The following is a 27458-nucleotide window of genomic DNA, read 5'->3' as shown; positions in this document are numbered from 1 at the left end:
CCTTACTAGCCGCAGACTCCCGCTGCCCAAACGCCGCATGCCGTCCTGTGCCCCGTGGTCCCTTCAGCGTCGCCGGCCGGCGTCAGGTATGCCGCTGGGCCGCCCCGTCCCGCCCTGCTCCGCGCTGCGTCATGATATTCCCGCCTCCAGACGCGCACAGGGGGCGGAGCTCGAGATCGTGCGCGCCCCCGCCGCGCGTCGCAGTCTCAGCAGCATCAGCATCAGCAGCAGCAGCAGCATCCTCAGTAACAACCGCGCTCGTCGGGACTGGAGCGGCCACCGCCTCCCGCGCAGGTCGAGGATGAGCGTCGCCAGGTCCGCGTCGAGTGCCGCCCGGTTATGAGCCATGAAGCCGGTAACGCTGCAGCACCTCGTCGCCAGCGTCCTCTGCTGCTGGCTGTCGCCCCAGAGCTCGGCGGCCGCGTCTCAGGGTAGGAAGGGCGCGGGGCGGGGGTTGGGTCGTTGATTTGAAGGTTAGTTTGACCGCAGACCGCTTAGCTCGAGTGAAGGGAGCCGCCGCCGCCGCCGCAAGGGAGTCAGGAGGAGGAGGAGGAGGAGGGGGGCTGCGTCCCTGATGCGCCAAGACTTGAAATGGTCGACATCCATCCCAGCAACGTCTCGGCAGCACCCCCTCCCACCCCGCGTTATCGGGCCTCCATAGCGGCACCCTCGGCGAGTGTGTGTTTGCACCTCTCCGGCCTGCCTCTTCCTCCTCTTCCTCCTCCTACTCCTCCTCACGTGCGCCTTGTTTTGTCCTCCCGTCAGCTTCAGCCCGGCTGGAAAATGGTCGCGGCTCCGATCCCACCATGCCCCCGACAGAAGAAGGAGCAGCAGCAGCAGATTTACGGAATAAAAGTGAAGCGGGCATCCCTCAAGAAATCACATTCCCCTCCAGACTGGTGTACTATCTCAACGAGGACTCGGAGAGCTCCAACCACAACCTCAACACCCAGGCCAGAAACCAGCGGAAGCAAGGCCAGGTCAGTGCCAGGGGCTGGCGGTGGGCATCGGCGAGGGCACCCTCACGTACCCTGTGGTAGGCGGCAGGGGAACTTGGGTAGCATGGAGCCTTGTGCCACTGCAGGCTCTGCAGCAGTTCGGGGTATTTATTTGTTTGTTTGTTTGTTTATTTGATTGTTTATTTGTTACAATCTTGAGAGCAGTTGCTCAGTATTACTGCACGGCCAGTGATCAACTCTGGGAACGTTCAAACTGGACTTGGGAAAGGCGCTATATAAATATATTATTATTAGTGCAGTAGGCATGACATGAAAACACAAAACTCAAAGGATGGCTGTGGGCTTCATGGGGCTGAGACCCTTGGGAAGAATTGCAAAGCGAGCAAAACAAGAAGTGCGCTTCAGTCACGGAGCCCGTGTGCAGTTACGTGGTGCCAGGGAAGAGCAGCTGATGGCCTCTTAGCTTTGCAGGTCTCTGTGACATCGAGGCACGCTGGCATTCGTGATGTCCGCCCTTCAAACCCTCCATCGAGACACACAGGAGCCTTTGAAGAAATGCTTTTGGTTTATTTCGTTTTTAACTGTGAGGTGGCACCATGAGGTAGAGGTGTTTAATATTAATAAATGATCTGGAGATGAAGATAATTAATAAGCTGCTTCAGTCTGCCAGTCGTACGAGACTAAGTGGAAGGGCAGATTTACATTTACTTACTTGGCTGACGCCTCCTTTATCCAAGACGACTTACAAACTTTATGATGCACTTGGTTCCATTTCTTTTGGTCTGCAGGTCAAGGGACTTGTTCAGGGTCACACAGTGCCAATGGCAGGATTTGAACCCACAGCCTCAGTTTGAGGTCCAAAGCCTTAACCGCTGCGCCACACTGCCGCTCATGGAGAATCATCTAGACGGCTACAGAGGGACAGCGTGAAGGCTTGTGGGTGAAGAAATTTAATGGAAGTATTAGAAAGATTAGCTGAGTCGTCTCCTCTGGACCTTCTCAAGTGCTGCTGTGTCTTTATGGAGACCCAAACTGCACCCGGGACTCCAGATGAGGCCTCACCAGAGTGTTAGAAAGGTGGAGCAGAGCCTCCTGGGACACGTCAAGGCGCTATATGACCTGAGAGTCTGTGAGCCTTCTTAATGGAGATAGATATGATCAACTACTAGTGAGTTCTATCTACTGTATCTATCTACTATATAGTATATAGTGCCTTTCACTTTTATCTATCTATCTATCATATAGCGCCTTTCACTCTATCTATCTATCTATCTATCTATCTACCTGTCTGTTATATAGTGCCTTTCTGTCTATCTGTCTATCTATCTATCCAGTGTTGTTGTGTCCTTTTTGTAGCCTGGACACCCGTTACGTCGACTCGGCCCGCGCCAAAGAGCACGGAACGCCCCAAAAGTGCCGAACGTGCAGCGTGTTGTGTGAATACACGTTACTGGGATTTGAAATTTGAATAATTCAAACTCTTAGAATGAAAAGAAAATGAACGCCTGGTGACGTGTGCAGCGCCCGTTTATAAAGAGCAGGGCCTTACTAGGTGGGCCTACGCAGTTAGAAGCCCACCAGAATGATGCATAATAACAGAATACACCGAGTGCCTCTCGTGGTCGTGTTTCATGAAGACGACACCAAAAAGCAGATGGGCAGTGGGCAGTGGGCAGTGGGCAGGCTAAGGGGGGGATTTGTTAGTTCAATGGAGTAAAGAGCGAGCCCCTCAAACGTGTCCTAGCAGGGGATGAAGCCCCTGTTAGTCCGTCATCAGGCAGCAGAAGACGACTTTGATTTACCGAAGTGGCAGCCCTCCTGTTACAGCAGCCGGTTGAGAGGGGTGCTCAGGTGATGCCCATATGTGGGGCACACACTCGTCTGGCAGGTGCCACGTGGACCACTGGCACTTTTCTAGTTTGTGTCTCCTTAATGTGCGCCTCTGTCACTGTGAGTTCACCCCAAAATGAGGATGGATGGCCTAAAGGGTCTTTAACTCGGAAAGGTGGGCAGAGAGGGAGACGTCGAACGTGTTGTCCACTACGGGAAGGTCTCTTTTGCCCAGGAGATGCGTCTCCAAAGAAGAACTTTGTTGAAGTTGCTCTAGCATGATGAGCCCATGGGCTGGTGGCACAGAATGTTTATGCCAATGTCATCAGCTTGGTGCCACCTGCCAGGTTGTCTGTCTGCCTCAGGTCAAGTTGTCTCTGATGGAGGAGCACAGGAGTCGTCAGGCAGAGGGGTGGAGTGGCCAATAGGGGGAGGCAGCTTGATGGCCGAGGTCTCCAAATCCTATTATGGGATGTCATCTGCTGTTGAGGTCTGCTCTGTACTTTGTGACCCCCCCTACTACACGCCCACCCAACCTGGAAAGGGGGTCTCCATTTGAACTGCTGTTCCTGAGGTTCCTTCCTTTTTTTTTTTTTTGGAGTTTTTCCGTGTCTTCCTAAAGAGTCAAGGCTTGGGGGTCAAGGCTTTCTGTCAAGAGGCAGGGCTTGTGTGGAAGACCCCCGACACAGACAGGCACACAGGGCACCCACACTCGGGCTCGGGCCTTTCTCTCTCTTTGCTGCCTTCACTCTTCTCCATGCAAATGTTGGCCTCTTTTATACCCGCCTGGACGTGCCCCAGGTGCCCCCGGGTCCTCTTCAGAGTGTGGCCAAAGTGCTGCAGTCCAGACGCCCCCTGGTGGATGCCCTCTTGGGTAACGTCTCTCTCCCGGTCCTTCCATCCGATGGGTGTCCGCCCGTCTCACCGGTTCAGGCCCATTGTGGCACTCGCTGTGTGACTCACGGTGTGTTGTGGCCGCCCACTCCATTGTGCTTCTGGCATTTCATTGTCCTCTTGAACTTTAAGGACAGAAAGCCAAGCTGAGATGATTTGGGGTCTCTATTGATGCCATCTCACATGCCAGTCCGTGAGTGTCTGCTCGTCTGCTGATATGTCAGCCTGCCTTTTCTCCGTTTGCTGACTTGTGGCGAGTGTTGGTCATAAAGTATTTGAAGTTCTGCTGCCCCGACTGTGCCAATGCTCTGGGCACTGCTGTTCTCCCGGGGCGGTGGTACTAAAGACACGGCATGTTGCTGTACCTCAAAGTCAAAGTCTCATCTCTACTACAGTCCTGGTCCTCACAGTACTTCCCCTCTGTGTGTGTGTGTGTGTGGCATCTGACGAGTCTTATTGGGCACAGGATGGTAGTCTGCCAACTTGATGAACCTCTGGGTTCTCCGCCGTTCACTTGAACAAGTTCTTGATGTCTATGAACGCTCTTACGCTACGCCTAAGACAGACGCCATGTTCTAATGTGGAAAGTATGCCAGGACAGTAACTGAGTTGCCCCTAAAGGACTTTGGGACCCCCCTGTGTCTACAAGTACAGCATCCATTAGTGAATGTTTCAGATCTCTTCAGAGTCCTCAGAGGTCCATATCTCACACCTTGTAAGACCCCCGTTTACTTTGCTGTGCCTACTAGGGGGTACACATCAATTTTGGGGGGAGGACTCTGTAAATGCCCAAGGTGTTGGTGCCAGGGGGCATAAGTCACATGACCTGCAACTTGGAAAAGTGTGGAAGTGTTTATGGCGGACCAGTCAAGTGTCCTGGAGTGAAGGTTGTGGACCACCATGGGGTGTGCCAGCCCCCCTACCTGACACAGACAGACGTGAGACACACCTTTATTTCTTTTCCTTTGCCCCCGACTAGAGGGCACTGTAGCCAAGCATAAACACAGTCCTGTCTGCCACCTGCCAACTCTGGTCCCTTTTATAAGAGCCCCCCAGAAGTGCTCCAGGTGGTCCCAGATCTGCAGCCCAGGGCTCTGAAACTGTCCAGGCGCCCTCTGGTGGTGGCACCACTGTGAGCCGGTGGAGGGTGGGGGGTATTGCCCTGAATATGCCCTCTTCCCCTGGTCTTTCCATCACAGGGGTGTCCCACCACAAGTCGCTATGACAAGTGAGCCGTCACCTGTGCCATGGACCTGTAAGCCGACTGCCCCTCCTGCTGGTGGTCACGGTGTACCCACATGAACCCGTATTACTGTGATTTGTAAGTCACTTTGGATAAAGGGTCAGGCAGTCAATCATTAAAAGTGCTTGATGTTGGGGGGTCTGCATTAACGAGTCATAAGATGAACGGTTTATTAGAATTTAAGAGCTCAGTTGTTATGAGGAGTCCATAAAAAGTCACCCGTGTGGCACTAAGGGTTCACTGCCCACTGGCACTCAAAGTCTTTAGGCGTTGCTTATGGGAAACGGGCAAAAAAAAAAAAAGGGAAGGGACTTTGTGGCAGTGCGGCCCTCGCAGGTGGTCTAACAAAACGATCAGAACAGCAAATACTAAAAATACGACTGCTGAAAAGTCACGAGGAAGAGGAGGAAGAGGAAGAAGGACAGCTGCGTCTCTCCTACGGGGTCACACACTTCAGTCCTGCAGTCTCGGCCTCGGGCACTGGGAGTGTGGGGTTCACACTCACACACACTCTCCGTCTCAGAGCCTGTGGCGACCACACTGGGTGCCAGGCAGGGCACGGCATGCCAGTCCACCACAGGGCACACAGGACATGAAGGTCTTCAGGAGTGCAGGCCCCTGCAGACACATGGAGACCATGTGAGCCCAAGTCGGGGTGGCCGGGTGTGTGCGTGTTATTTATTTGCAGCACGTGCCAGGGTGCCACTCTGGGGTGGTGACGTTTGCTTTGACCGACTTGCTGAGCCCACGTTTGTGACAAATTCTCAGCGGCGGGTCTGTCAGAGGAGATGAACTGGAGAGAGCAGGGAGCCAACTGTGCGGGTATTCGGTTTCGTTAGCGTTAGTGGCAGAGGCAGCCCCCCTCGTACCACCCCCCCATGTGTGTGTGTGTGTCTATGGGGGGCTCCTTGGACTACATCCACAAGTGTCAGGGTCTTAAGTGAGGCGAGTCATGACGAGAGCAGACCTCTCAGCCCATCAAGCCCCTCCGTCCCAGTCATTGAGATCCTCTGAATCAGGGGTCCTGGGGGGCCGCAGTGGCTGCAGGTTTTCATTCTCGCCCTTTTCTTAACGAGTGACCTGTTTTTGCTCCTAATTCATTTTATTTCACTCCCTCTTGAAGACTCGGACCCCTAAAGTGTTTCGTTCTTCTTCATTAGCAGCCAAACAATAACGAGGTACAAAATGAGCCAAAACAATGGGTGTCCATCACAATATCTGACAATGACAAAAGATGAGGGTCTCAGAGCTCTTAGAACAGAGAAAATCCGCAATGTCGGACGTGTGTCTGCTGTGGCACAATGAGAGCAGTTTAATGAACGACGAGACTCGGTGCCTGAGTGAGGAACTGGTGGGAGTCTGAGGCCCTGACTTAGGGGGGCTTCTGTTGGCCCCTCACCTCACATTTCATTTCTGTTTAAGGAACAAAAATCAAAACTCAGAGAAACAAAACTTCAAAAACTTCAAAGTCCATTAAAACAAATTCCAAAGAAGTGAATTAGCAGCACAAACAGGTCGCAAATTAAGAGAAGGATGTGAATGACAAGCTGCAGCCACTGCGGCCCCCCAGGAGTTTGGGACCCCCTGCTCTAACGTCATGTCAAGGCCAGATCTGAAGGCTCCTCAAGTTGTCTGCCCTTCCGTGTGGCTCTTTCTAACATTCGTGTAAGTCCACCGTACGCCAGAGCAGTGCGGCCCACCCAGAAGATCCCCATTCAGGACCCCCAAGATGTGTAGGTAATCACTGGGCAGTGAGCTCGGGGTATTAAAGGGTCAGCGTCCATGTAATGACCCCCAGTACAGGATTGGCGTTCATGCTGTCCTCATCATCGTCATCATCACCAGACTGATGGTCATTTTCCTAGTCTACCCAGGGCAGCCAGTTGCCCCCCAGGAACTTAAAGGAAAGATAAAAGACGTGAGGAGCCCTCGGTGTCCAGGAGGTAAAGGCCAGCGGTCAGCGAATCGTCACACAGACCACCTGCTGGGTGAGCTCAGCTCGTGCCCCCCTTGTAAAACAGACTCCGTTCAGTAGGCTATAAATAAGATTATTAACATAACTTTGTGAAGCCCACCCAGTCCAGTTCAGGGTCTCGTCGGGCCGCTGGGGTCTGTCCCAGAAGGGGGTCCACTCACAGTGCAGAAGTGCCAGTCCTAGAGTGCCTTTACATGGGCACACAAGACACCTAGAGTGAGTGACTGAGTTTAGCCAGAAACCCAGCTTTCCTAAGAGACCCCCTTAACGTCGGCGAGTCCACCAACTGAGTTTACCCAAACCCTGAGATGTGAGAAGAATGAGATAAAAAAAAAAAAAGATGGAACCTCACCAGCGGGTGCCGTGAGTCCACAAAACAAGCCTGGAGCCCACGTGCCCTGAGGTTGTGCCACTCACGTTGGCCCGCCGTGTGTTCAGCTCATCTCAGCTACTAAGACACGAGGAGGAGGAGCGATGAGACCACCGGAGCGTTTGTCTCGGGAAACTGAAATTAGTGGACGGGTGTCCAGCCATGGCTGCCGCAAGTAACATGCGTGGGCAACAGGGGGGCAGGGGGCCTTAATGCGACCCACTTCAGAGTGTAGGTGCCACAGCACCTGGACAGGCATCCCGGCCAGGACAGGGAATGGTTCCTTGTTTGGACGGGAGACTCCTGGCAGATGGATGGGCATCCCGGCCAGAGGGGGGAGGGCGGAATGGAGTAGACCAGGAAGAAAGAGCCGGAAGGGATGGACCGACAGCCCATGAAAAGAAAAAAATATCACTGGGGGTTTTTGACTCCCCCAGCACGCTAGATGGCAGCAGCCTCAGATATCGGTGCCCAGTGGGTAGCCCAGTAGTCTGGAAGAGCAGCCCTGCTGGGTCGACTAGGTGCTGCAAGAGGGCACTGCAGGAAGATGGGCAGGGGCCCTGGCACCAGAAGTTCTTCCGGGTCTCTTGGAGCCGGGAGGACGTGGGGCAGCACTCGACTGGAGGTGGCGAGAGAATCTGCAGTGTCTTTGTGCTGTTGTAACTTGTAAAGGAGTGCGGCTGTGTGTGTTCGGGTTTGGGGTCTCCCTAATGCCCCTGGCTTTGTCACAAGAGCTGACATGGCCACCTAACTGGCAGGAGTCGGCCGTGTGTGTTAATGGGGTCTGTCCACCTGGCATACGAGGCGTCTGTTAAAGTGGGCTTCTGTGAATGACGCGCATGTAAACGCACTCAGACTGGCACAGGGAGGGTGGGCACTGCCATGCTAACAGCAGCATGAAGGCCCACAGCGCACACAATCGGGACTTTATTGGTGTAAAGTCAAATCAGCGTGGAAGTCGAAATTCTTAAGATGGCGAAAAATGAAAAACAAACAACAGAGGAGGGGAAAGCAAACTTCAGATCGGCGTCAGTGAGGGGGGCTACATTACAGGCTTGGGGGTCCATCTTTAATGAGGAGAGAAACAACAAGATGGAGTGCAAGCCGAGGAAGAGGAAGAGGATGGGATGGCTTTAGTAGGAGGCTAGAAAATGACAGCTCTGTGCTAAGACGAGGTGCCTGCAGCCTCCATTTAAATGCCCACTCTGCGCCAGTCTCTGACGCTGGCAGGCAGGTAACATTTCACTTCTCCAGCAAGTCCTAAGTGGGCCTGCGTCGAGGGCTGATGCAGTTCATCGTAGCAGGAGAAGAAGTGGAATTGGCTTCAAGCGCCAAGCACGGGGGCAGCGCCATGCTGATGTGTTTCACAGATTCATCGTCATACGTTCAGGGCCTGCGTGGTGCCCACCCCCCCACCATGTGTCTGCCACAGCATTCTACTTTACCTTCAACAGATGTGCAGGGTGGGTTACTGGTGGGCTCGAAATGTGCAGGGGTGAGCCGTGTGTTGGAATGGCATCCTGTCCAGAGTTACGTACTTCCTGCCTTTGTGACTGGCGCTTGCTGGATGGGCTGCAGCCCCCCATGACCTGAACTGGGTCACACTGCCTTGAAAGCATATGAGTGTGTGAGGCAGTCCTATACGTACAGAGCGCCCTGCAGATGCCCACGGTGCTAAACAAAGATTCATGACATCCGCTAATGGCAGCACTTGAAGCTAAAAACAAATGGGGGGCAGCCATTGGACCCTGAAGACCCGACCCGTCCAAAGATCTGTAAAATAAAAATGAGGGGACGTAAAAGCCAGAGTGGTGGCAAGTCTGGTGGCCTCTACTGGCCTGCCATTGCTCAGGACTGGCATCGTTATCTCACACTTCATATCCTGGAGGTTTGCTGTTGGCATCAAGGGGGGGCATTCTGGGGTAACAGAGCCCCGCTTTGTTGTTTAGGGGGGTCTGGCTGTGTGGCTTTGCTGCAGGAGTTCACACCACGACACCTGGGGGTCTGGTCAGCTGTCTCAGGTCCTTCTAAGGTTTCACCGCTTTAAACATCTGAGAGGGCGGACCTCCTACTGAATGAACAGATAAAGAAAGAAAGAAAGAAAGAAAGAAAGAAAGAAAGAAAGAAAGAAAGAAAGAGGTGTGACTGCAGGGGCCTTCCCACCCGTCCACCCCCCCGTAGTCCTGGGAAGTCAGGCCTTTGTGAGTCAAGGACCCTGAGCTTGGTGACTTGTCACCGTCCCCATTTCAGATCCCGGGAAGGGAAGTCGTTGGTCAGAAGTACTTTTGCTGAGGGAGGTCATGAGCCCGCTGGTGGGCCGGGTCACGTGCGGTTAATCGTCGCTCCGGTGAACGCTGGGGGGCCGCCTGTGTGACTTCACGCTCTTTGTTTCATTTGTGTCACCAGCGAATCACAAGGGTGCCAGTCAGGAATTTCTGCTCAGGGCGACCCCGTGGGTGGAAGGGCGCCTGGACTGGTGACACTCCGGGTGATCGTCACTCGCCGTCTGTCGTGTGCCAAGCTGGTAAGAACACCAAGTGTGGGCTTTGACCTGCAAGCAGATGGGACTAAACAGCCCCCTAAACTGCTGCCCGTTTGCCTTTTGGGTCCCGCCATCGTAAAGATCAAACCGAACTGAACGCCAGTTTAGAGCTCAAAGACAAAATGCTTTCAGGTTATTCACTCGAGAGGTCGGGGGACCCGAAACGAGCGTCATGGTGGCCGAGTGGCCCGTCCCGTGAGCCTCCTCTGTGATGCGTCTGCCTTCAGGCTGCCCGCTGGCCGCATGGCATCTGTTCACAGGTGGGCCGTGGCCTTTCTTTTGTTTTGTACCGTTTTGTTCCTTTAGGGGTTTTCTGCTTTTTCACGGCGCATGTTAAAGTTTTCTGAAGCGATGGATGGAAGGTGAGTGGCAAAGTGGCGGACCTTTAGAGCCCACTTGCATTTATGGACAAATGGTGGTGTAGGAGACCCTCAGAAACACTAAACAGTAGCACAATTAAAAAGGGGGCTTCAGGGAATGTAGTCCACAGACTACAGCTGCATAAGACCACCGTAAAAAATGGCGCCACTTGGTGGGAGGGCAGGCGATGGCACAGTCAGCTCAAGTGCTGCAGAGGGGCTTGGACGACGAAATCTCACGTGAAGAAGGCTTGAGCGTCCTCCCCGGACACGGTGGTCCTCGTGGCCTCATCTCTGTCTACATCAAGAGGGTGTGCAGAGGGGATCGACGAGGCTGGTGGGGTGGCGTCCACGATGTGCGGAGAGCAGCGCACGTTCAGGCAGGTGCTGCTCAAACACCTCAGGGTTTCCAGTTTATCTTCACATCTAATCAGCTGGAATGCAGCGAGTGACCTGAAATGGGGACAAGAAGTGACCTGCCAGGGGGTCACATGTCAAGTTTAGGTGAGCAATAACAGAACAGAAGGGGACGTCAGAATATGACAAACGGGCCTTCAACAGGAACACCTAACGGGTGACCACCGGCGACCACCGGCGACCACCGCCATGAACGTCAGTGAAGCCTACAAACAATTTACACGGGTGTCCCAACCTCGGTGGATTACTTATTAACCCTCTGTGTGTGTTAGGAGACCCTCTGAGGATGAGTGCTTGGGTGGACCCACATGTTGCTGTCCATGCCAGAGCAAATTACATTGGCAAGGGTTAGGCTGCCAAGGGGGTCTTTTGTGAAGTGCTGACCGCCGCCTGCCAGTCCTGGTAAGGCTGAGAAGAGCCGAAGGGGTAACGTGTGGCTCAGGTCTAGGGGTCTGTGAGGACATTTGGGACCTGAACCCCGAAATGAGGGAGGGCTGCCAGGAGGCTGCACGTTCCTCTGCTAACTTAGTAGGCAGCAGTGTTAGTGAAGATGAAGGGACACAAAGCCACATGGAGCCATGCGGTGCCAGCATTAAATATTAAACAAGTGGCTTGCAGACGTGGCACAGCTGCTCATAAGTGTGACCTTATAGTGTGGGGTCCAGTAAGGAACTGCACGTCACTGCTGGGAAATCTATGAAGAGTTAAGGAAAATTAGGGCTTCTCCACGCGCCAACAAAAAGGAACTCTCCAAATAAGACTGGCATCAGGCGCCGTAATGGTGGCACTTCAAGGGAGGAACTGCATCCTGTGCCAAGTGCACTGAAAGATGGAGCACCTCCTTCTGGCAGCTGTGGGATTCACAGGCCGGGGACCAGAGGGGGCAGAGTCCGTTGCCCTCACTGGGTGCCAGTTTCTGTGCCACGGTGGGTACAAGAGAGGAGAAGGGTCCTTTCAGCACCCCTTCTCTAATCCCAGAGTGGCAGTACACACCTGAGATGAGCCGGGAGAGGCACCTGACATGACAAGTGACACCAAAGGCCTGTCCCAGTCCAAGAGTCGAGAATGAGAAAAAAGTGGAGAACACGGTGGCATCATAGGCATAACAGAAAACTGAATAGGATGGCATAGGGAGGATACGCAGGGGGCAACCGATGGCAGTAGAAGTCAAGACGTTCTCAGCCTCCAGCGTCAAACCACAACTAGAAAGCAGATATGAAGATCCTGCTGATAAAGTGGCAAACGGTGGAGCACAAGACTGGCAACAAGAGGGGAAGCCCACCTCACGTTGAGGGCAGAATTCAGAGTACAGACGTGACGTGACGTGACGAGACGCAGAGGCCACAGGGTGACAAAGCAGAGCGACTCGCTGCTCAGTTTAGTGTAGAAAACAGAAGAGAGAAGAGAAATGGGCATCCTAAAAGTCGTGCCAGCGCCAGCTGTGAGAACACATGCCGCCGAGTTAAAGAGGAAATTAGAAATGCCGGAGGACCACCGCAAAAACAAAAAGAACAATTTAAACTGCAAAGCTTAAGAATGGAATCCTCCTGGCGTCTCAACACACCTGGCATGTGTGCCAAGGTCTCAGAGATCCAAAAAGGAGGAATAAACTAAAACAAAGCAGCAGAGACACGGTGGTCTCATCCTAGAGACCCCCTGAAGTGGGCCTAGTGGCTCACCCTGACTCGACTACCCCCACAGTGTCCCCAGAGTGTCCTCTCCTGCCAGTGAGTCTTCCATCCCAAATTCAGGACTTTGAAATTCCACTGCGCCACTTCCAGTGTCTGTGCCAGTCCACTTCGAGTGCCCTCTCCTGACCCCTGCTGTCACTCCTGTGCTTGTTCTTCCTCTTGCCCACCTGCCACCATCTGTGATATTTTGGGCACTGAAGGGAGTCGTTTTGAGGTGAGGACCTTCTGTGTGGCCGCGTTTGTGTGTCGATTGGCACAAGCTGGGTAAGAACTTCACTGTGCTCTGTAGATTTGTTGCCCCTCATTGGTGACCCTCATTCCCTGCTCCAAACGCTGGACCCTTCACTGGAATGGGCATTTTTTTAGGGGGTCCTCCCTTTACGCAGAGTCATGTCACCTGGGTGTAACTTGGGGGTGCATGGAGACCGAGCCCCGCATTTGAACCTGTAAGATCTGCAGTGCCAGTTGGTGCCACCCAGTAGGGATGCCAAGCAGACTGAAGCAAACTGCTGCCAACCGAGTGTGTCAGAGACGGCGCCGGGGCTTCTTTACTCCTCTGCTTCAGAATGTTGGGTTGCCTTGCCACTTGTGCCGCCATCAGCCGCCATCGCCGCTTTGTGTTTTCATGCCAAGCAGACGTTAGTGAATCAGACCTCAGCTGATGATGCCAGGAGATGGCTGGACGTGCACTGCGGCACTTTGTCAGCACAAATATTTTTAGCTTGCTGGCAGAGCACGAGGGTCAGCGCGGATTGTCGGTGGCATTCAGGCTTCGGTGCCTCTTTAATTGGACGCATTTAGAAAATGAACAAAAGGCTTCACGCGGGCACATCTGCTCCTTTGGATGGCAGAAAGTGGAAGGCAGGGGCAGAATGAGGGTGTCTAATCTGCCACTCACCCCTATGGTGATGATGTGTCACACTCTGCCACATTTTGGCCGTGCCAACGTAAAAGCTGTCTTGTCTATTTTCCCAGAGTCAGGTGGCAGATATAAATGTGGATGTGATGCCAGTCCTTAGCAGGGCACTTGTGGGCTGCCACACATGGTGACACATCTCAGGCCCACTTTGAGGTGTCCAGTGTCCTAATGTGCCCATCTTTTGTGTATTGAAAGTAATCCAGGCAGATACGGGGGGCACCCCACCCTGGGGTCACAATGTTAAGTTAGCTTGCGGTGCCCCTCGGCTCAGCTGGTCAGTCGCCCAGTAGGTAGTCAGTGGTCTGGTGCCACGCGCAGTGCACATGCAGCAGTAATGGAGCAAAATGCCAGTCGTGTGCACTTTTCAGCAGCGGCCCACCGGCCCCCCGTGGTTGCAGCTTTTCATGTCGTCGTTGCTTTCTTTCTGTTTTTCTTTTTCGCACAAAGCCACCAACTCCCAGTGCACTCCGCGCCACCCGTGTCTTTTTATACGTTTATTAACCGCCCAGGCTGAGTTCGTATTCGCCATTGTGCTTCGGTCTAAACAGTTCTGAGTGAATGACCACACGGGTGGGATGGCACTGAAGTGGCAGCCCCCCTCAGTGTTTGATGTCACTTACGCCTGTGCCAGCCCTGCTCTGTGCCACTAAATTTGATCAAACTAATAAAATGAAGGCCATCACAAAGTGTAACAAATCAATGCCAAGTCTCTAGGTGCCAGTGTGCCCCCTGAGGTGGCAGTAGGCCCGGACGATGTGTTAATTCTCATTTAAAGCCCCGATTGCTGGTTCATCGCTACTTGAACTGAGTAACCTGGCGCTGCTGTCCAGCAGTCCCTGTCATTTTCTGTGTGACCACCGGGTGTCCTCGTTGTTAATAAACATGGGGGTGCCACCCGCCCCTGAACTCTTCCAGTTTGGTGACATCAAATCCCTACAGTTGAAAGACTTCTGAACGCTTCTCCCATCTGGCGGTCTGGTGGTGCTTGGCGTTGAACTTTTTGGGGTCCCTCAAACACATTTTTAGGCCGTTTTTGGAACAGATTGGTGCAGGAAAAGACCCCCTGATGATGAGGAGTAAATCAGCTGGCATCTTCAGCAAACATGAGACACTGAAGCTGAGCAGGGCACATCAGCCACCCCCAGGGGGTCACTCCCAGTGGATATGGGTGGTCTCAAGACTTTCAACAAGTCAGTCAGTCCTGAATGGGGTCAACAAGGGGGTGCCAGAGCCTATCCCAGGCAGCACAGGGCACAAGGGCAGGAACAAACCCGTGGCAAATGCACACTCATTAGGGTCACCAGCCCCCTCACCTGGCATGACTTTGGACTGTGGGAGGCCCTGAGACGAGACTCCTGGTCTCCTTACTTCCAGACAGCATCAGCTACCACTGGACCTCCGTGCTGCCCGCATTTTGGAAAGTGGGGTGTGATAATCTAGGAATGGCGGGGATCGTTTTGTGCCACGTGGGGTGTGTACGGCCACGCTGACCCCGACCCAGGCAGGACACAAGTTGGCACACACGCTCATTCACAGCTGGGGAGCACAGCAGCTCTCTACATCAAGCACAGCTCAATCACTCCCTCCTTCCTTCTGCCCCCAGTCCTCTCTCAGGTGGGCTTCATCCACACCCCCCAGACTCCTTTAATTCAAGTCCTGGGAGTCATCAGCGTTTCCGGGATTCGCTCCCAGGTGTCCTGGAGGTCCTCTATAGGGCTCTGCAACGGCCCCCTGGCAGCCCCCACAGAACCCAACAGTGCTGCACCGAACCCCAAGTCCCAGCATGCCTTGTGAGAATTGGTGGTGCCCCTGCCACCCCGGATGGCTGCCCTCTAGTGTCCCAGGGGAGGTACTGCCTCCTCAATGCCAGGTCACATCTGCGTGTGTTTCCTACAAGTTTCTTCACCGGTGGTCCTCGTGGACGTTTTGAGTCTGAGCAGGTGGGACGTCATGTTAGACCGATTACGAGTCTGATGTTACTTGTGATTTTCAGTCCTTTACTAGCCCCCCATGGACCCCCATCAATTCTGTTTTACACTTGAAACATTTAAACCGAGACCCCTCTGAATATTTCAGATATCTGATGAAACTTCTTGTTAATTACACAGCACTGCACTTCACATGAACAACCAAACGACTCCAGTGCCACGCGGTGGTCTTGCTGCTGCCTCGCCTCACAGTGATGTCCTCATGTCGGGGGTCTGCATGTTCTCCCTGCGTCTATGTGGGTTTCCTCTGACTGTCCAAAGGCATGCAGGTGAGGTGGGCTGGTGATGCCCGCGTGTGTGCCCTGCGCTAGCTGGGAAAGGCTCCAGACCACCTCACCCTGGCGCACCCCAGAAGCCCACCCCGGGCACCTGATCCTGATCATTCACACTTTATTTCTGCCCGTCCTGGAGACCTAAAGCACGTTGAGCAGCAGCACTGTGGGGTCCGCTCCGTGGAGGGGGACTTGTAGACGAAATGAAACGCTGGCTTGACAGGGAGATGGTTAAATTCGGGCAAAAGAAACCGATAACCTGCCAGTGTCTACTGAAAAAATGACAGGAAGGAAAAGAGGAGGATGAAGCCCCCCCAGTAGGACCGCCACGTAAGCGGCAAAAAAGTCACCCTTGGCTGCCTTCTCGGGAAGCCTGATAACGCAGCTGACGTCGGCGGAGAACAAAGGACAAGGAGCTGCCGGAATGGTGAAGCCACTGTGCCCCCCATGGCAGGAACGGACCCTGTGCGCCGAGTAAGCCCACCACTCTTTGGAGACCTCTTTCTAGTTCTTCATCTTCATCACAATCATTTTGCCTTTTTTCTCCCACACTGCCTACTTGTGCCATCATGAATCTTCAAGTGACCAAGTTCACCGGGCCCACCATGTTGAACCCCCCCTGGCACAGGACGGTGTCCGAATGTAATCGTCTCCCCTTCACTCTGCTAAAGAGGCACTTGAAACTTTAAGGTGTAAATGTGCCAATGTGGATGCCAGGCGTAAACTGGGTATTTGTCCTTCGGGTGGCACATGATGACGAGCTCCTCACTCTCTGTGGGCATCTTTTGAAAAGAGTGGGATTTGTCCATCACGGCACCCTAAGTACCCGCTGTCTCAGTCTCTCTCACCCCTCACTGTGTGTGGTGAGTATACTGGTGCAGTAATGGCTGCCACCGCATCATCCAGGTTGGCGCGTCACATTGGTGGTGGGTGAAGTGGCTCCCCTCTGTCTTTCCAAGTGCTTTGAGTCGTGACAGACGCGCTATAGAAACGTAATTAATGAATGAACGAATTCACGTAGTCCAGCTCGCCCGCGCCGTGTAAGTAATCGACAGTCAGGTGCCAATGATGTCACCTTTTGGCCCGAGTTTAGAAAGCAGCAGAACATGGAGAATGAGGCCCACCGTATGAGATGAGCTGGAACAAAAAGGGAAACGTGTGGCATCTATAGGGGCCACTGAGCCACCGGGCACCCTGACCACTGCTATGGAACTGTGTCACTACGCGGAGGGCTGGTGACGCCGATCATAGCATGAGAATGTGAAATGGACCTCAGGCGGTGGCCCGTCTTCCTGCCGCTGGTGACACCCATGGCACAACGTTAAGTGACGGCCACTAGCAGGATGAAGTGGCACTCGGACACAAGCAGGCGAGGGTCTCTGCAGCTCACGTTGGCTTTCTGGTGTTGCTCCCTTGTGTTTCTCTTTACAACCGGAGCACAGTGGCATGGCCAGGGCTACCCAGGAAGTGGGCATTCAGGCGCCACTCTTGTGCTCTGAAGTTCACTGCCTGAGCTTCCCTCTTGCCACCCTGCCCCGTTCTTGGTGACTAGACAGGACTGTGAGGTTAGGAGTGAGAGCCCATCACCTTGTCGGTGCCCGCTTCTCTCCTCACCCTCACTAATCCACTCCCTCTTTCTCTTTTGTACCCTTCAGGCCATCCATCTTGCCCAGGCCAGCTTTCAGCTCGAAGCTTTTGGCTCCCCCTTCATTTTGGACCTCTTCTTAAACAGGTGGGTAGCGTTTCAGTCTCATTGGGGGGAGGGCAATGAGCTGGTGGTCTCTGAAGAGAGGGTGGGGGGGGGTCTGGCAGTTTCCGGTGGCTTTAACATGAATGACAGTAGGAGTTACAGCAGAGCAGAACTGGCGTGTCAGGGAGGGGGTTTGGGTGGGACGATCGCAGGGGGGGACACAACAGAAGAAATGTCGGGGTGCTGGGTGGGAGATCCCAGCTGTCTAATAAGGGAGTTGTGGTTCTGGAATAGAAAGAAAGCCTTTATTGTCATCGGAAAAGATGACAAGGAAATTACGAGTGCCACTCCAGCTGGGTACAAAAAAAGGAAATGACACTGCAGTGTGGTGAAAAACAAGGACAACACGTAATGCAGAGAACAAGACAATAACAAGAATTGAATTATATGTAAATTAGACACCAACAAAGAAATGACATCAAACGTGAAAGCAACACGATAAGTGACAGCAGCCGTGTGGCGGACTCCATTTCTGTTCAAGCCTGACCCTGAGTTGGCGTATCTCTGCTCAGCGTGTTTGTGGCCATTGGATAGAAACGGTTTGTGAATCTGTCAGAGATCTCGAAGTGCCAACCAGAGGGCAGCAGGACCAGCGGGTGATCCTTAATGATGTTTGTGGCTCTGGTGACTTCCAGGGAGGGCAGACGGCAGCAGCAGCCTGTGGTTTCCTGTGCCAAGTCTGGGACTCTCCGTTTATCTGGCGTCCCACGCTGTGACACGGGATACCAGGAGACTCTCCATGGCCGAACGATAAATGCCACCAGTTGTTTTTCCTGGCCATTCTCAGGAAGTGTGGTCTGCGCTGCGCTGCTTTGAACAAATCTTTGCAAAGACAAAGCTGTGGACCTTCTGCACTGTGAGGGCGGAGATGGAAACTGAGCCAGGGACCCCCATCCCACTCTGCCCAGCGTGTGCCCTGTAAGGAGAGCAGGGAGGCGCACCTCACGTCATTTATCGTGACTTTCAGATAAGAGAGGCTGCTGGTCACTGTCCATTTATTAAAAGAGCACATTTCAAATGCTGTAGCCAATAAAATATGCAAAAAAACATCAAGTGCGTAAAATAAAATAAAAGACGCAACAGAAACGGGTGACTACGAGTCTCATGAAGGTCACGGAAAGCGAGAGAACAGACCTGCGTCGCCAGTCTCGTCTCACTGCGTAATGTAAGAATTGCAAAAGGGGCCTAAACCCCAGGAGCAGAGCATTCTGGGAGAGGAAGGGTTTAGTGAAACTGGCGACCACCAGGGGGCAGTGCAGGAGCAGAGCATTCTGGGGGGCAGTGCAGGAGCAGAGCATTCTGGGAGAGGAAGAGTTTAGTGAAACTGGCGACCACCAGGGGGCAGTGCAGGAGCAGAGCATTCTGGGGGGCAGTGCAGGAGCAGAGCATTCTGGGGGGAAGTGCAGGAGCAGAGCATTCCAGGGGGCAGTGCAGGAGCAGAGCATTCTGGGAGAGGAAGGGTTTAGTGAAAGTGGCGTCCACCAGGGGGCAGTGCAGGAGCAGAGCATTCTGGGAGAGGAAGAGTTTAGTGAAAGTGGCGTCCACCAGGGGGCAGTGCAGGAGCTGCTGCTCTCTTCAGTACACAAAGCATCTGAGAAGAACCTGAAGCCACAGGAGACCCGAGTGAAGTGTTTGGAGTTATGAGGGTCCACAGTTAGTCCAGTGGGTCGAGATGACGGTGACTTTAAAATGAGTTGGGGACACAGATGGACACTTGTGAAGGGGGACTGTCACGCAAACGTGAGGAAGAGAAGCACAGACACATGGAATATGTGACCAGTAGTGTGGTGGGCAGCAGGACTTTAGGGGCTTTAGAAGAATCAAGTGGACAGGACTGGTGGGCTTTGGTGGGCTGAATGAACATTAGAACTTTAGAACGATCTGGACGAGGGCAGGACATTCAGGCCAACAAAGCTCACCAGTCCTGTCCACTTATTAACGTCAAGTCGAGTTGTGAAAGCCCCTCAGGTCCTCCTGTCCGCCACACTATCTGGTCGCTTATTCCAAGTGTGTGAAGAAAAACTTCCTAATGTTTGTGTGAATTGACCCTTATCAAGATTCCAACTGTGTCCCCGTGTGTTTGTCATGTGTGTCATTTAACTCTGGGGGTCTCATCGGACCCCAGAGCCACCTTCTAGCTGACTTGAGAGTCTCCCGTGTGCCTTCTGGTGAGATGCCCTGTGTGTTTTTCTCTTTGTCACTCCACCATAAAGCTGTGACTGGCACGATTGTTTTCTGACCAGTCTGCCCAGTGTCCTCTCCTTCAGTGGTCTCCCTCGCCCATCTTCAGTTTTTCTTGATGCCCAGCTCTTGTCAGGTTTACAGCCACGCCATACTCTGTTCAGTTTCTTAAAGGCTGGTTTAACTGGATATTCAGAGCTCATCGGTGTGCCACGCCGAGCTGGTGAAGAGCAGACGCTTCAGAGACCCCACATCATGGCAGGCCTGCGTCTGCAGAGGGGATTCATGGCCCACCCTGTGGACGGTGAGCTCAGCCCCCCTCTCTGGTCTCTTCTGCGCTCTTTCATTGGCAGCATGCCACGCAGTGCTGGAATCCCACCAGCTGGATTTGGGAATCCCACTCCAGTGACTCTCTGAGTATTCCAGAAGCAGCCGTCTTGTAAACAGAGGGACTCAGGGTGTCTCCATGACAGCCGTCAGGAAATTCCAAAGGGATGGAAAGAACTCGTCGAGGCTCCAAACGGAAAAAGGAACAAAACGGCGAGGCTGGTGGAGCCGACTTCATTAAAAACAGGCGGCCCAGTCCTGCAGTGAGCCCACCCCTTCACGAGGGCGCCGACTGCTGGGCAGGATGGACTGCAGCTCCGAGCGCAGACCACCGACCACGGTGACCACCAATGTGCTGCTAAACCACGTCTTTTGAGTGGGCTGTGATGCCCACCTTTATACCATCACACTCGTGACCTCCAAAACCGCGCCCTACTCAGCAGCTGGTCACTGCGTCATGGCAACAAAACCAAATAAATGTGCCACGTCACGATGTTATTAGTTTTGGGGACCCTTAAAGTAAACCTCAACAATGCCTCGTGCCCAGAAACCCTGCAAGACAAGAACGAACTCTAAAAGTCACAAAGTCCTACTGCGGTGACAATCCACACATCAAACCGAACGTCAGGTGACCACGGGACAGTGGGGGTCCGGGACTGTGTGGGATCAAAAGGAAACAGCAACACCCTGACTGAAAGGCCCCTTACAGAACAGAAACGGAAACACGCAAAGTAAGAGCCCGAGGGTATATAGGAGCAAGCGAGCCACGCCATGGCAGTGTGAGTGGGGGGCTTGTGGTGAAGAGACCCCGACGCCAGCTTGAAATGTCACAGTCAGAGTATAATGAAGAATTTGTTCTGTATGAGACCACCGCCACTCTCACCCTCCTCTTATCCCACAAGACCACTGCCCCTGTGTGGTGGTCTGCATTCTGAGGGGGCCGTAGCTTGTTGAATGTTGTGGTAGTGGTGAGGACCCTCGCCCCCCAAGTGCAGCCCACCATCTCAATCAGAGGTGTCGTCTCCTCCTGGTGCTGTTTGAAGGTTATGGAGGGCCGCAGTGTGCCAGCTGTGCCACTGAAGAATGTTTGGGGTCTGTGCTCGGGGGGTGTCTTGTCACTTTTGATAAGTTTGGAGAGCCCAAGAGACGCTGCTTTACTGTACAAATAAAAGTCAGAATATGAAGGTGCAGGAGAAGCGGGCCGTGTGACGTAGTGCCGGTGATAATGACGAGGGGTCTGTGAGGGGATGCGATGGTAAGCAGGCTCGTCATTGATCTTCACTGTGGGGGTACCCCTTCATACTAATGGACATGACGCCCCCCCTGAGTGTCCTGCCGTCCTACTACAAGACAAGATGTGTGGATATCAGCAGATCTGCCAGCGTGTGGGCACAAAGATGCCAGGCAAGGGTACCGCAGTGCTGAAGAATGTGTTGGAATGTGAGCGCCAGACAGGAAGCCATCGAGGTCGCTGAAGTGTCCCACACCACACCAGGGCCAGGTGATGAGCCCTGCAAGTGCGCCCTAGCACAACGAGAGGGGTGGCCGTGTCCACTTCAGGTGAGAAGCATGGCAGAGAAAGCTGAGGCGGGTGGAATCGATGAAATGTGGCATCAGCACATTGGGCGAAGGATCACATTTCAGGGACTCATCGAGGAGGCAGCTAAGACAGAAAGTGAAGGTCACTTAAGTGCCACTCAAAGCGAAACTCAAGCCAGTGTCATGCCACCCTTTCCCTGGTCTGATGCCCAACTGCAGCGACTTCTTTTTGTGTTTCTGGGTCTCGGAGCGTCAGGTACACGTCACTTGTGCCCCCTGATGGGCTGCAAGGAGAGGGTTAAACATCTGTGCTACTGGGCTGAGGCATTCTGGTGGAAGCTGTTCTGCCAGTAGCCCTTCATTAATCAAGCTGGGGGGAGATGGAGGGCACAGCGGAGATCAGCTGGCAGTTTGTAAGTGACTCAGTAGATTGGCGTCCTCCTGCAGAGTCAGAGAGGCTGGTGGCATCTAGTGAAAGCCGTGAGGAGGCACCAGGGCAAACCCTGCGATCAAAACACAATGGGAATCCCCCAGGAGGAGCAGGAGTGAAGATGGTTGTCATGGTGACGTTTGCCAGTAAAAAAGCAACTCCCGACGGAATGAAGGTGCAAATCCATTTGGGAATCGGAGAAGGAAAGACGCCTGTGTGTTGTAGCGTAGGCCCAGACGCTCAGGTGGGAGTTGTGCCCACCCAGCCCCGGCTGTCCGAGAGCTCAGGCTGTGGCCGCTCGCTGTCAGCGCTGCTCTCACGCCTGTGATGTTCCAGTTCATTGGCTGCTGTGAGCTCTTGGGGTCCACTTGACTCGTTTAGTCGTGAGGGGTCATGGTGACCGACTTGGACAGAGTGGACCAGGTTACATAGAACTGGAATGTCTCCAGGTACCCTGGAGCCACAGGTTAGGTGACGGTGACTCGATGTGAATGAGTGTGGCGTCAGTGAGAGGCCTGTGTGTGGTGGGCACTAACCACTTCTCAGAGCCCGCTTTGTGTGGCGAGATTCGTCTGATTAGTGACTCGGGCTTTCCTTGTCCGAATACACCTGGGGTTCAGCGCAATTCAGTTCTGTCCCCGAGGTTAACAAGGTCATGTGATGCCGGAGTTCAGTCTCAATAAGAATAATAATAACTGACTTACGGCGCTGTGAAAAAGTATTTGCCCCCCCTTTATAATGGCTCCATGGCTCCCTTCCTCAGATGGGAAAAGCCCTTCAGAGCTGAGCAGTTCATCCAGAAGGTCTGCTCCCTCACATCTGCCCAGTGAGGCTCTCCAGCTGGGGGACATGAGTGAGGGGCTTGGCCCAGGAGCTCAGTGGGTGTCACTGACCAGTGAACACTGGTCACTAACTGTGTCTCTCCTGAGTGTGGACCTGACACTGGCAGTGTCCCTTATCTTTGTATAGGGTGGTTCAGATCTAATTATGCAATTTTCATTACGCTATAACTTATTAAGTTTATTACATAGAAAATCACCCGAAAAATCCCGGACCATCGAGAAGTGTGCCAACTGACGACATGAAGAATCGTCCCCGCATAAATCAAAGTCATTCAGATGATCTGGATCTGCATAATTAGATCTAGACCACCCTGTACTTTTCTTCTCCCGTGTGTTTTTAGGAAGAAAACGTGACCACTGGCAAGGTATGGGGGGGGCGCCATCTAGGATTGCCTTGTCCGCATGTGGCGTGGGCTCAGACGTCTAAAGGTCACACAGCACACATCCGTGAATTGTCACCAGCTCCTCTGCTTGACTCTTCATCTCTGACGAGCCCTCCGGAGCAGCCAGCAGGGACCCTGCGAGCTGTAAACCCCCCCGTGTATCGGCAGCGTATGTGAGGTGGAGGCCCATCTGAAGAATGTGGCAGGAGCGGCTGCATTGTGTTTTAGTGGTGCGTGGAGCCCACCGGCTTGTATGTGAGGAGGGCCTGGGCAGCCTGAGCGGCGGTGGGGTCACCAGAATGGCTTGTTACGGACTGTCCAGGGTGGTCTGCATTGATGGCCTCACTTCACCTCTGGCTTTCTCTCTCTTTTCTAGTGACCTCCTCTCTTCAGATTACGTTGAAATTCATTATGAGGATGGCAGGCCCGTCGAAACGAAGGTAAGCTGGGCTTGGATCCCCCCCATAGCTTTAACTCATTGATGGCCTTGTTGAGGGGGGGTCTTAAAACTGACAAAGAAAAGATCAGTGAGGGAGTAAAGTAACTGACATCCCATCATGCACTGGAGTGTTGGGCAGACGGAGCGGATTGTTTGATTGGCTCCCATCAGAGTGGCCTGCAAGGACTAGTGAGGCTCTAGAAGTGTCTTCATGTCCGTGTGAAGTGGGCACTGGCCGTTATGCCACTGTCTGGGTGTTGATAGTGATGAGTCCACCACGACTCCTAATTCCTTCTCATAAGGTGGACCTTTGATTTTCAGACCCCCCATTTTGACTGCCTACGTGTGACACTTTACATTATCTGACATTAAATGTCATCGTCCTCTGCCTGTCTGCTGCCCAAGTCCCTTTGTGATGATTATCTGCAAATTGTGATGCAAGAAGCACCAATGCGAGATTTAAATTCATCACTGGGGGTCTGACACTTGACAGTAGACCTCATGACGAGGACCCTGGAGTCGCGAAGGGCTCATCACTGTCAGCCTCCAGACAGTGTACAGAAGCCATGAAGAAGTCCAGCAGGATGTTAAGTTACACGTGACGATGTGAGGAGGTCAAGTCGGGCGAGGTGACGTGTCACACACTAGTGAGGCCCCAAGTGGTCTCCATGTTACAAAGCCCGTCCCATCAGCGCTTAGAGGACGTCCAGAGCAGGGTGACGAGGCTGATCCTGAGGCTGTGAGGAGATGAAGAGGAGACCACCTGACTGAAGTAGTGTGACGGAGAGCAGGACTTTAGGGGCCGACACTTCTTGACTTGATGTTGTGTCACGTGGTCTCAGTGGTTAGAATGGACAAGCTGGGTGGGCTCACTGGCCTGTTCTTGTCCCGATGGCCTTGTGGTGTGGGTGACAGCTGGCCTGTGCTCTGTGACATCTTTTTCCATTTGTCCTGTTTGTATCTGCTCTTCTTTGGCTTTGTCATCTTTGACTTATCACGATGCGCTCGAGTAACGAGGAGCCGTCATGGAGTTGAGGGTCCTGCTGTTCACGTTGTCTGAAGGCGGCAGCTGCCTTTGAGATGTGACGTCAGTGAGCAGTTCGGATCTTCGTGACCTGTAAGAGGAGAGCACTGCTGGACATCTCACAAGTCAGGGCTGTCATAGCTCCGCCAGAGCTGGGGGGGTGTCGGATTTTTGCGTATCGTGGGCCGGGTGGGCCGCAGACCTGCTTGGGTTGCTGTCCCTCACCACACCTTTATAACCTGACATTCTGTTACCCTGTTTAACACTGGAATCCTGAAGCCTATGAGAAAACTCGTCATCCTGGGCCCCCTTAAATACCTTTGCACCTCTCCATCGGCGTCTTTTGTGTTGTAAATTTGTCGATCAGCACAAGCAGCAAGCGGCCTGCTATCCCATCAACCCCCACTGCCACAGCTGAGTCCATCACTAACTTCTCTGTGTCTTTTTTTTTCGCGGTTCCTGGAGTTGGAGAGGGTCAATGATAAATGCATTTCAGGTGTGCTCCGTGTCTGTGGCCATCTGGGTAAGCGTCCTGTGCAGAGCTTCAACACGGGCAATGCCTGCCAGTCCTTATTTAGGGCAGGGTCCCAGTCGCCCCACAGGAGAAAGACTTTCTGAGGCTGAGGTCATAAAGCCGTATCTGGACGAAGGCAGAGCCGTAAGAACAGTTGTGTAAAGTGTGGCAGGACCTGCAGCTCAAGCCACTTCAGTACACGGGTACTCTGTCAGTGTGGCACTGCCCGTGTCGATCAAACACAGGACGCTCTGGAGGCTACTTGGGACTCTACGCTGCAGGAAGAGAAGTCAATGACATTTGATGTGGCGTTTGTATCAGTAACATCCATCCATCCATCCCATTATCCATTAACCCACTCTATCCTAACTGCAGGGTCACGGGGGTCTGCTGGAGCCGATCCCTATATCAGTAACATGTTTTTATATGAAGACCACCACAAAGCAGAATCCCAAACTGGCTTTGCACGATACGTTGGCGAGCTCTGTTGAAGGACAGGTGTGCGGGCAGACTGACTGGCAAGACGACGCCTGGTCTCGCCCTCCATCCACACGGTGCCATCTTTGGCCTTTATGCCACCTGGTGCAGATGTGTTGTTCTTATATGCGAGTGGACGTTCCTTGCAGGGAGGGCTTCTGTTCTCGTTCTCCTCATCCTCATCCTCTTGCTCTGCTACAGCTCGTCTTTATTTGAAAACAGCAGTGTCAGATCGGGGCGAGCGTGAGCGTGGCAGAGAGCGATGAAACAAAACGCTCGCCTTCACAAGCACCATACATTGCACATCAAACGGGTTTTTATTGTATAACTGGCCGCGTAAGCCTCTGCTGTGAAGAGCCCGGGGTCCGAAAACTACTGAAAAAAAAAACTGAAATGTCGAGACGTCAGTCGGGTAATCGAAAGGAACGACTCCGGGCGTCTCTCTCCTCGGAGGATTCGTGCTCGTCTCGCTTGTGAATTAACGCAAGAGGGATATCGTGTTGGCGCTGTCAGCGGCTGAGCGACTGCCTCTCTTCAGAGGTTTGGCTTTGCTGACGTGTTCGCCTCGCTTGCGTATCCTTGGAGGCGGAGCCTTTAGCCTGACTCCACCTCTCCCTTGTGGGCCGGCCAGACAGACAGACAGACAGACAGACAGTGACAATACGAGCACAGAATCGAGCCGGCGACCTCTTGATTACGAGTCTGCAGTCAAGCGATCGCGTCGCACCCTACCCCGATTTCCTCTTCTTCTCCAGTTATATTCTTGAATAGAAGCGCACTTGTTCTGTTATATTTGTTCCTTTTGTCAACGTGTTTCTTTGATATTTGGACTTCATTCCTCACACATTATAAGCTTCACGTCAACATGCTGTCGTTAGTAGACAGAAACGTTTTGTCTTAGCTACGTGTTCAGCGTTTCTTGCCTCACATTTCCTGTCATCCTATACTTACACAGATCGTTGCTGACACGGAGCGCACCTGAAATGCTTGTATTCCAAATACGTCGTGGCGTACGGCGGTGTAAGAATAGCAACGGAAAACGGGGAGAAAGGAATTCAGAAATCAAGAAGAAAGAAATACTTCTAGAAAGACGCAGATATGAGTCGGTGCTTTGGTGGAGACGACAGATAATGAGTTTGAAAGATCGAACCGTAGAAGAAGCCACGTACAGCTGACCGCGGCTGAAGACCGCTTGTTGTAGATTAACGCAAATCTTTGCAAACGTAATGCAAGGCGGGATGTTGGGGTCGTGTTTGAAGTAAATGACAATGGTAGCTTGGAGAATCTCGGAAAGAGCTTGAATTTCATCTTCACCACCATAAACTCCAGATGTTACCATGTGTTGATAGTACTCGTGACTCGTTGAGATGTCGCGAGATCTCCTGCCCTGTGTCGTCCTGAGAGTGCATCGCCTTCGTCAACGGACCCCAGAATAGAGATGACGTCGTATAAAAACCCATCGACAGAGAAGATACTGGCGTTCAAATAGCAAGGAGCGAAACCATTGGCAGTGGCCGAAGTGAAAGGTCACACGGTCAAGATAGATGTAGGGCGGTGACGTGACACCAATGGGGTCATGAGAGAGGAGCGGGGAACACGGCAGTCCGAAGAAGGAATAGGAATGGAGAAAAGTGGTGTAGGGGTGTATGGGAGGCGGCAGGCAGCGTGGGGAGGGGCTTAGAAGAGGACGGCTAGCATTCGAGAAATGCTGTGTGGGCTGCGTGTGGGGGGGACCGGCTTTGAGGTGGAAGCAGGATGAACCAGAAGAGAAATAGATAGAAGAGATTACTGACCCGCTACAGCGCCAGGCACCTCAGCCCACGATAAGCACACTTGAGCTGGCAGAACTTCAGCTCCATTGGCAGTGGGTTAGGGGTTGGGTGGTCTAGCAGGCTGCTTGCTGCTTGTGCTGATCGACGCATTTACAACACAAAAGACGCTGGCGGAGAGGTGTGAAGGGATTTAAGGTGGGCTGGCATTCTGAGTTTTCCCGTAGGCTTCAGGGTTTCTCGTGTTAATGTCTTCTGAACTCCCTCTGCCAGTTGCGAGGGTCAAGTTGAGATCAAAAATGTCGTGTGTGCCAGCTGACGGCG

At 53.1% G+C, this 27458-nt stretch overlaps 1 protein-coding gene across 3 annotated transcripts in view; it reads left to right on the top strand.

Annotated features, from left to right (window-relative positions):
• Positions 1–224: 224 nt before the first annotated feature.
• The window catches only part of adam23a (ADAM metallopeptidase domain 23a), a 73342-nt gene continuing 46108 nt past the window's right edge, over positions 225–27458 (top strand). For 2 of the 3 annotated variants that reach the window (XM_039757864.1, XM_039757862.1), the window contains exons 1-4: positions 226–431; positions 766–980; positions 17115–17191; positions 23288–23351. In XM_039757864.1, the coding sequence (XP_039613798.1) occupies positions 347–431; positions 766–980; positions 17115–17191; positions 23288–23351 (441 nt within the window). In that variant the 5' untranslated portion in view covers positions 226–346. Of the gene's footprint in view, positions 432–765; positions 981–17114; positions 17192–23287; positions 23352–27458 lie in introns of all 3 variants that reach the window. The other variant, XM_039757863.1, reaches the window with a different exon arrangement.

The sequence above is a fragment of the Polypterus senegalus genome, chromosome 6 (genome assembly GCF_016835505.1).
Source record: "Polypterus senegalus isolate Bchr_013 chromosome 6, ASM1683550v1, whole genome shotgun sequence".
NCBI lineage: Eukaryota > Metazoa > Chordata > Cladistia > Polypteriformes > Polypteridae > Polypterus > Polypterus senegalus.
This window is presented reverse-complemented; position numbering and strand designations above follow the sequence as displayed.